Raw genomic sequence first — 9,790 nt, forward strand, 5'->3', positions numbered from 1 at the left:
ATAAAAGTTTGTGTGATAAGCACAGACTTGATTTAATACTAGTGAGTTCAGAATATATATAGAAAGTAACTGATGCATTATGTGTCACTTGAATGTTTTGTAGGCTATGATGCATGACTCATAGCCACCAACAAAGATCTATTCAGCAAATACTTGGAAACAAGGGAGGTCAAATATGTGATTGAAGATGTGTACATGCAGGGAAGTCATAATTAGGAGCCAAATGAAAGGCACAGTGAATATCTGCCTATAAAAAAATGTATTTTGTTGGTTGCCTTGAGGGACAGAGAAAAAAGTGGAGGCAGCTCTTGCCAAGGGAGAATGGTCTCTGTGGTTGTTGCATTGCGCCCTCTGGTGGTGACTTGTTTTGCTGTAATAGACTTCCTTGTCTGAGAACATCACATGCAAACAGGCTCCCAATCATGAGACTGAAGGTCAGAGGTCAGAGTGGTTGCGAGCTCAGGTGTAGAGAGTCATATGAGACAGTGATACAGAGGAAGACAAAAGATATTAAAGGTTATTAGTCAGAGAAAAGAACATATGATGGCCTCTGGCCGGAAAGTGTTCTTGGAATGTAAAGATCACATATTCATTCCATAGCCAATGGCTGGCCTTTATTGTGGTCTTCCTATCAGCTGATCCTCAATTAATCCTTTGTTTTTAGATCCGGTGTCAGCTCACACTGTTGGTGATGACATCCAGTGATGTGGTATCATATGAGCCAGAGTTAAAAATGTCAGATTCACAAAAAACAAAGAGTCTCAGTCAAGACAAATATTCAGTTTAACCTTATTTATTAAATATTTGATTCAATTCAGACATTTAAAAGGGGCTTATTTTATTACTTTATATCTGATATTGTTATTTAATGTTAAATCTTTGAGGTTAAACAGGTAATATAAGGAGGGCTGCTGGGAAATACATCCTACATAACTCTTTATAATCTCTCTGTGGTTTGTCAAGACTTTCATGGAGATTTTCATCCCTTAAGGTATGGAAATCTCAGGAAAAACAGTTTACTTAAGCCCTCATTGTGGTCTAGTATGTGTGTGTGTGAGTGTGTGTAGGGGGGTATGTGTGTGCAGACTGATCATGAGGTATGTGCCTGTTTTAATCTGTTGACCCTGAGCAGAAAGTAGACCACATTTCAAGTAGAAAATCACCATGAGATCATTAAAAGTACAAAATATGAATTAATGTGATCCTGTTTCTTTTCATAGAGACATTGTGAAGTCTTATTATGACTTTTAACATCTACCTTTCATTAGGCTTCTATTTGGCAGCACAGATAAACTACAAATACCCCTTATAAAAGTGAGTCAATTAGCATTCATAAGAGTACTGTTTTTTTTTTTTTTGTCTCTCTCTCCCCAGAGGAAGTCTTGCTGTAGTTTTGGGTTGTGTGCATCTATGCTGATCACCCTCCCTCACGATATAAGCTTCACCCTGAGGTTAGGCAGCATGTGACTGGCTCAACAAAGAGGAGGGGGTGCCGGGAAAAAAAAAAAAAACCTGAAGAATTTAAGCCGGCGTGACTCAAATGGGCTCTCCCACTTTGAGTGTTTGGCTTGTTTGTCGGGGACAGCTTGTCCTGCTATGATGTGGCCCCTGATTCTCATTAGTTTTACATCATTTTTTGTACCTTCATATCAACAGTTTCCTCGCCAGTGTGCCAACCGGGAATCTTTGCTCTCCAAGGAGTGCTGTCCGGCTTGGGAAGGGGACGCCTCCCCCTGTGGAGTCAGCTCGGGCCGGGGCTCATGCCAGGATGTGGAGGTGCCGGATGAACCAGATGGGCCGCAGTATCCTTTCTCAGGGTTGGACGACAGGGAGAAGTGGCCCTTGGTTTTCTACAACCGGACTTGTCAGTGTCAAGGAAACTTCATGGGTTTCAACTGTGCGGACTGTAGGTTTGGCTACTTTGGGGAGAACTGTACTCAGTGGAGGGCGTCTCTGAGGAGGAATGTTTTCCACCTATCCCATGATGAGAAGATCAAACTGGTGTCCTACTTGAATTTGGCCAAGCAGTCAGTCAGCAGGGACTATGTTGTGGCCACAGCGACCTTCCAGGAGATGGAAAATGGCTCCAACCCAATGTTTGCTGATGTATCTGTGTATGATGTGTTTGTGTGGCTGCATTACTACGTGTCTCGGGAGGCTCTGTTGGGGGGGCCTGGAAATGTATGGAGTAATGTGGACTTTGCCCACTGGGCCCCTGCATTCCTCCCATGGCACCGTCTGTACCTGCTCCTATGGGAGCATGAGATCCGGAAGCTGACCGGGGACATGACTTTCACCATCCCGTACTGGGACTGGAGAGATGCCGAGGCATGTGATGTGTGCACTGATGAGCTGATGGGAGGCCGGAACCCACAGGATATCAGTTTACTCAGCCCAGGATCCGTCTTCTCTTCTTGGAGGGTAAACACACAAGAATAAGTTCTCCACCTTCTTTTGTAGACTTCTTTTTGTTCCCTCTGTTCTTTTGTTTTTTTCCATCTCCAGCCTACAGTAGGCCTATTATGTAACTGGACTGACTCTCCAGTCACAGTTTAATGGTGAAATAGGATTTAGTTCTAAAATGTTGTCAAAAGCCTGATCTTGAGCCTGCACATGCAAACATTTGTTCTAAGAATAGATTGTAAATTTATGTCCAAAATATGAAAAAGAAATTACTATAATTCTAATCATTCACTATATAGCATCATTTCTGGATCAAAACATCAACACATATGAAGCTAAACTTCTTTAAGTTTAATTAATTAATTGATTAGTTCTCAACTATAAAATACATCTCAAACTAACTGATTACTTTGTTAATTCAAAACAGTCAATATCTTTTTATATGAGGTCTTTTAATGTTAGTCTAGTGTCTTTGCCCCTCAATGACAGGTAACAGAATCAGTCAAAAAGGGGGGAGGTCACAGGGGCTGTCTTCATGGACACTAGCTTGAGTCAAGAAAGTCTTTAATAGTTCTTTAACAGGGCATAACGTTTTAATAATCAGGAAAAAGAAAAGCCAACCTGTTTCGACCCTCATGGAGTCTTCATCAGGGCGTGGTGACACAAGGTGAGGTTCATTTATACCATCATGTGTCCAGGAGGCTAAAAAATACATCCACGTAGTGAGATAAATATATGTAGAAGGGCAGAAATACACTTCATGGTGGCATGCAAAGTCAATATAAGAGAGTATAATCTAAATTGCAAGTATAATTAGCTTATATACACATTACAATTGTCATTAAATTGACATCAAGTCATGTTAAATCACACCAATACAACTGAACTAAAACAAAAACTTAAAAATAAAGAAGAGAGACTAAAATGTAAGTATTATATGTATTCATATATTGATGTATGTGTTATGTATCTATCTATTTGTCTATTTATATATCTATAGTAAACAGCATCACTCATGGTTGAGCACAAGACATTTTAAAGCTTCATTTGGGGTTTTGTGGGACATTGATCTAAATTTTTACACACTTCCTGATGCTTTATAGACTGATTACTTTCAAAATAATTAAGTGATTCATAAAAAATAAGTTTTGTAACAATAAAAAATGTTGTTTGCAGTCCTATAAAACTCCAAAACAGCCTTTATGCCCTCTGTAGTGACATACCCTGACAGCAACTGTCCCATCTCAGTAAAGCAGACACATATTATAAGCCAAATGTCTGATATACACTTGAATGTTTGTATTTGTGTCTCTGTTACCAGGTCCTATGCTCCCAAGCAGAGGAGTACAGTGACAGAGGCGTGTTGTGTGATGTGAGCGATGAAGGCCCGTTGCGTCGGAACCCTGGAAACCACAACCATAACATCGTTCCACGGTTACCAACTTCAGCAGAAGTGGCGTTCACTCTCAGTCTGAGCAACTATGACACCGGAGCCCTGGACCGCAGCGCCAACATGAGCTTCAGGAACACTCTGGAAGGTAAGACAAGCATGACCACAAACACACACACACACACACACACTCACACACACACAATCTGTGCGTCCTCCCCTTACAGGTGATATAGCTTGCTTGGCTGCTTCTTCAGATATTGTTTAGTTTTCCGTGCCACACCTCTCCTCTCTCAGTGTCTGAACTTTCTAATATATAAAAGGATGAAGACCACTGTCAGTGAGACTCAAACAGAAAGCACTCATAGTTTCTAATAATAAATGTTTATACCTATTTAATGTCAGAAGTTATTAAAATGTATGCTGGTAAAATGTAGAGAAGGAACATCAACATGGGTATTGGTGTTATGAACCAATTTGCTTCCTTTTGTTTTTGGAGGCTAGAGGTAATTTAAATTCTGATGCTTCTTTGATGCATGTGTGAGTCTAAAAAGTCATGAATCACACATTAAACTGAGGCCAAAAAACATATATCTTAAAGCTAGCATGTGCCATACTAATATGAATGATAAAATGTGTCTGATGAAGAAATTTAAACACAAGTATACAAAACCTTTAACAAGTGTTGCAAGAGAAGAAGATGTCAGATGAATGGATGATAAATAGATCATTAGAAAGATAAGCAGAGATAAATTATCTTTGATTGTTTGGTAACTATTTAGCTTTCTTCTGCTCCCTATTTTAAAAACACAAATGAATACACCACAATAAAATATCCAACCACTCTTCTCCAAATTGAAATGATTTGATTTGTTTACAGTTTTTTCCGATCAGTCAAGCATACTAAGTGGCTCCAACGCAGTTATCTGCTTTAATTTACCCTTGCAGCATTTACATCAATAGCTTTAAATAACAAAATGTCATGAGCTGTCAGGAAATCAGATATTCACAAATTGAATTAGATTTTATGCCGCCGAGGTACGGCAGGAGCAAGCTGTAAACACAAGCCTGACATTTATCTACATATTAAGCTGATAAAGCAAACTTGTTGCGACGGCAGTGCTTGTTGACACATCCACAAGGAAATAAAAAGTATCATTAGTTCTGTTTCTTGCCGCCCGATGAACACACGCTCAGTGTTTACTCTGCTTTCACCTCTGGTATAAGTTTTCAGCTCTCCTTGGTGAGAAACATGGCAGCTAAATGTGTGATTACGTTCACTAGTAAGCTGCTAACTTTGTCTTTTTGTTGCTGGATGAGTCGGACATAATGTCTCAAAAAACGCAGCTGAACAGAGTGGCAAAATCCACTCAAAAGAACATACTGGTGTGACAGCGTGGAAGCACACAAACTGTGCACAGAAGAAACCCAGCCTGTTAAATACGTCACCCTCTCTTATCTGTCCTCACAGCAAACCTCTCCACTACTCCTTTTCTTAAAGAAGCTTCAAACACCAGATTGTGAACAGTCACCCCCTCTCTGAGTACGCACTGAATGTGACTTTTAGTAAAACTGCCTTACAAAAAACAAAAGTGGTGTTGTTCAGTGATGATAGCTATTTTACCGATGGCCTTTTGTGCATCCCGGACATGTCTGCTGAGCCTCATGTGTGTCCTGCAAATATGTTAGAAACTGGGTTGCATTCATTTGAAAGTTCAGAAATGGCCTCAGGTTCAAACAAGTCTGCAGATTACTAGAGTTTGGAGAAGCTAAATAATGTTAACAGCTTTTTTCTGTTGAATTTTCTGCAGAACTATCAACATTAAGGCAGAATCCAAAAGCTTGGATTGATGTTCACACACTTCCTAGAGAAGGAGAACGTCTGTGTGATAGGTTAAACTCTAAATTTTAACAGTATTAAATTGAATTACTCTGATACTAAGTGTCTTAAATCATAATGAGCTTTTATCTCAGTGATGTCAATGAAACTCTTCTCTAACCATGGCGAAGAGTTCAGTTTCTCCTGTCATTAGAGGCCGCACAGCTCGAGCTGCTGGTTCTTCTTGTTTTTGCCAATTTGTTGGTCTTGTCAGGAAATCTGCCTTCAAATGCACCAAGAAGAAAGAAAGTTGGCCCTCACGTTCAGTCCTACGCCAAACTTCCTTAACGGGCTTTGTGGGCTTGAAGTCCTAACGGAGCACAACTGTCTGAAGTTTAACTTTAAAAAATCATGTCATATTGTTCATATGTGGTACAACTTGAGGAGAGAAGAGAAGAGAAGAGAAGGGAAAGGAAGAGAGGAGAGGAGAGGAGAGGAGAGGAGAGAAGAGGAGAGGAGAGGAGAGGAGAGGAGGCAAGAAGAGAAGAGAATAGAACATTGGGGGAGAATAGAACAGAAGGGAAGAGAACAGAAGATGATAGAAGAGAAGAGATGAGAAGAGGAGAGAAGAGAAGAGAAAAGAAGAGAAGAGAAGAGAAGAGAGGACAAGAGAGAGAAAGAAGAGATGAGAAGAGAAGGAAAGAGGAGAGGCAGAGGGAAGAGAAGAGATTAGAGGAGAGAAGAAGGGAAGAGAAGAGAAGAGAGGAGAAGGGAAGAGAGGAAAAGAGAAGGGAAGAGAAAGAGTAGAGAAGGGAAGAGAGGAAAAGAGAGGAAAAGAGAGGAGAAAGAGGAGAGGAGAAGGGAAGAGAGGAAAAGAGAAGGGCAGAGAGGAGAAGAGAATAGAAGGAAAGTGAAGAGAGGAGAAGAGAAGAGGAGAGAAGAGAAAAGAAGAGAAGAGAAGAGAGGACAAGAGAGAGAAAGAAGAGATGAGAAGAGAAGGAAAGAGGAGAGGCAGAAGGAAGAGAAGACATTAGAGGAGAGAAGAAGGGAAGAGAAGAGAAGAGAGGAGAAGGGAAGAGAGAAAAAGAGAAGGGAAGAGAAGAGAAAGAGGAGAGGAGAAGGGAAGAGAAGAAAAGAGAAGGGCAGAGAGGAGAAGAGAAAGAGGAGAGGAGAAGGGATGAGAGGAAAAGAGAAGGGCAGAGAGGAGAAGGGAATAGAAGGAAAGTGAAGAGAGGAGAAGAGAATAGAAGGAAAGTGAAGAGAGGAGAAGAGAATAGAAGGAAAGTGAAGAGAGGAGAAGAGAAGAGAAGGAAAGTGAAGAGAGGAGAAGAGAACAGAACAGAACAGAACAGAAGGGAAGGGAATGGAAAAGAACAGAAGATGATAGAATAGAAGAGAAGATGATACGATAGGATAGAATAATATATAGTTGGAGAAGAGAAAGGAACAGAAGATGATAGATGAGAAGAAAACTATATTTCAATCAGTAGAGACAAGTTAATGAAGTAAAGCTAATATTTATTTCACAAAGCTTGGCTGATATTGAATTCATGAAGTTGCATACATACCAAAATTCATGTCTTACTTATTGTCAGAGTGTCTTTGGTGCTTGAACTCTACAGGGAGGTAGAGTGATTGAAGGGTGTCTGCCCTGAGCGACAGTTAAACCTCTCCCCTGTGGAGTTCAGACTCTGGTGGTGGAGGTGTTGCTGATGGAGATGTTTGAGGTTGATGACATGAAGGAGCTGATCCAAACTGTGAAGACTTGGTGTTAATGGTGAGATGGTTGATGAAGTCATCTAGGGCTGAAGAAGCTGCAAAATCTGGGCATTGATGGGGAGGTGGAGGGTCGCAATGTCTGAAGGAAGAGAGAAGCATATTTAAAATTGGCAGCAGAAAATGATAGGCTAACAATGAGGGTGTGTAGAACAGCTGGTGACCACAGGAGATATGAATGAGCAGGGTAGAGTCTTCCTGACTGAACTTACGCTTGAGCTTCATTTGACCACAATCTGGACAACTGTCTTTGATGTTATAGAAAAACGCAATTACATGGATAACAAACAAGACAAAATAAAAAAAAAGCAAGAGATTGAGCGAGTGCTTGGAGTCCTTGGCACCATCACAGTCAGTTTGGTTCATGAATTAAAAACAGTATTTAAAACGTTGGGATTTGGGACTCCAGCTTGGCTCGGTTGGGGGCGGCAGGCGCTTTGTGTACAGCGGCTACTGTCCTTGTCAAAGTGGTCATAGGATTGATTCCAGGCCCCAACAGGATTTGCTGCATGTCATTCCTCACTCTCTTCCTACATTTTCTGTCTCTCTCAAGCGTTACTAAAAGCCCACAACTACAGTGAACCATGTTGAAAGATGAAACACTTATGTGCTGATGACAGCCACAGATGTGTGTTGCAAATGAGAGCATAACTCAAAGATTTAATGACATGTGTAGTCTGCACGTTTCAGCTCAAAATCCCAACTCTCTGCAACAAGGCAGCAATGTGCTTTGACTTTGTGGGACTTTTTTCTTGCGTTACAACAAATTCCTTTGTTCCACCAACAGCTGCATGCTGCAATGCTGATTAAATGCTTTTTAATCTTGCAGGATTTGGGGATCCTCAGACGGGGGTTGGAAACAGCCCTCGCTTGAACATGCATGCCGCACTCCATATTTTCATGAACGGATCCATGTCCTCAGTGCAGGGCTCAGCGAATGACCCCATATTCCTGCTGCACCATGCTTACGTTGACAGGTATGACATGCACAGACACAGTTTTCTTAAATCTGAGTACACCCACACACTTGCACTCAACAGTGACTGTGTTTGTTTTCTTTTTCCCATGAAAGCATTTTTGAGGAGTGGCTCCGGAGGCATAACCCATCTCAATCACAGTACCCAGAATCCAATGCTCCCATAGGGCACAATGCCAGATATCACATGGTGCCCTTCCTGCCGCTCCGCAGAAACAGAGACTACTTCATTTCAACCAAAGAGCTGGGATATGAATATTCAAATCTGCTCAATTCAAGTAAGTGGAGCTTTTCTGATTTCCTACTTTTAGTCCATTTTTTGTTTTCTGATCATCTGCATCAATCTGATAAAGCTTTAGGAGTCTCCACCCAATATGATGTCAAACTAACAATGTTAAAAACTTCTATTACTGCTTTGATCTCTCCCCTCAGACCAGTGGATAGCAGAAGCCATGCGTCCGTACCTGGATGAGCTGAAGAACGTGTGGCCCTGGCTGCTCTTTGCCGGGGTCATTGGAGGAATTTTGGCAGTGTCTCTTGTTGCTGCTTTCCTTAAAGTAAAACAGCGATACCAAGACTCGCCTTGGCAACAATTGGGAGGTTGGAAAAACCCCTTTTCACACTTAACTGCATACTTTTGTAAAGTCTTCCGGATTCAAGAGAAAAAGCCAATAATCTTGGACAGCATCCTGGAAAGACAGCCACTGATCCTGGACGGCATGACAGAGGAAACAAGCAGCCGCAACTACCAGACTACTATATGAAGGCACAGATAACCCTGTGTGAGGGCACAAGTATATATGAATATTAATATCCAGAGCACTGTGAATTATACATTATGTTGAATAATTGTAATGATTCTATTATATTTGTTAATGGCACTGTATTTAAACTGTATTAAAAGTGTAAAAGAACTGCATGTAGCAACTTTTTAAATAGGTTATATTAAAGGCACGTTCCACCCACAACTTGTTACTCGTCAAATTCTCCAAATTAGGCAATTTCAGGCACAGTCTGTGGAGCTCTCATGGTTTCTGTCATCATGACTTTTCATGCTTATTTTTGTAGGGTTAAAGTGGTTTGGCTTCAAAATCAGGCTCAGAGGTGTGTTGCATCAGCCGACTGAAATGATACCCTACATGCATCAAACTGCCAAAGTAACACTAAATCTTCCATTGCATTTTTAAGAGGACCTGAGGGACTTTTTCTTTTATTATCTTTGTGTGGGAGTCGACTGAAGCACACTTTTTGACAAACACTTAATTGATTTGTTTGTGCTGTGAGACATGCTTGTGGAGAGAAAAAACAGTGATAAAGCCTGCATAGATGTCAAGGTCTCAGACATCTCTACAGAATCCTGACATAGTTCAAATTCTTAATCTCAGAGTTGTGTAATAGTTTAAAAACTTTATGACATTTGGTAAAA

At 40.9% G+C, this 9,790-nt stretch overlaps 1 protein-coding gene across 2 annotated transcripts; it reads left to right on the forward strand.

Annotated features, from left to right (window-relative positions):
• The first annotated feature begins 360 nt into the window (after positions 1-360).
• Positions 361-9,283, forward strand: LOC117813012 (tyrosinase-like). 2 transcript variants are annotated; one of them, XM_034684039.1, is made up of 6 exons: positions 361-434; positions 1,657-2,421; positions 3,725-3,941; positions 8,218-8,365; positions 8,461-8,642; positions 8,797-9,283. In XM_034684039.1, exons 1-6 carry the CDS (start codon positions 423-425, stop codon positions 9,126-9,128), a joined length of 1,656 nt encoding a protein of 551 aa, XP_034539930.1. In that variant the 5' UTR covers positions 361-422; the 3' UTR covers positions 9,129-9,283. The 2 variants fall into 2 exon arrangements, with proteins under 2 accessions (XP_034539930.1, XP_034539929.1); XM_034684038.1 differs by lacking the exon at positions 361-434 and having other exon boundaries at positions 1,560-2,421.
• Positions 9,284-9,790: the final 507 nt, after the last annotated feature.

The sequence above is a fragment of the Notolabrus celidotus genome, chromosome 5, assembly GCF_009762535.1.
Source record: "Notolabrus celidotus isolate fNotCel1 chromosome 5, fNotCel1.pri, whole genome shotgun sequence".
NCBI lineage: Eukaryota > Metazoa > Chordata > Actinopteri > Labriformes > Labridae > Notolabrus > Notolabrus celidotus.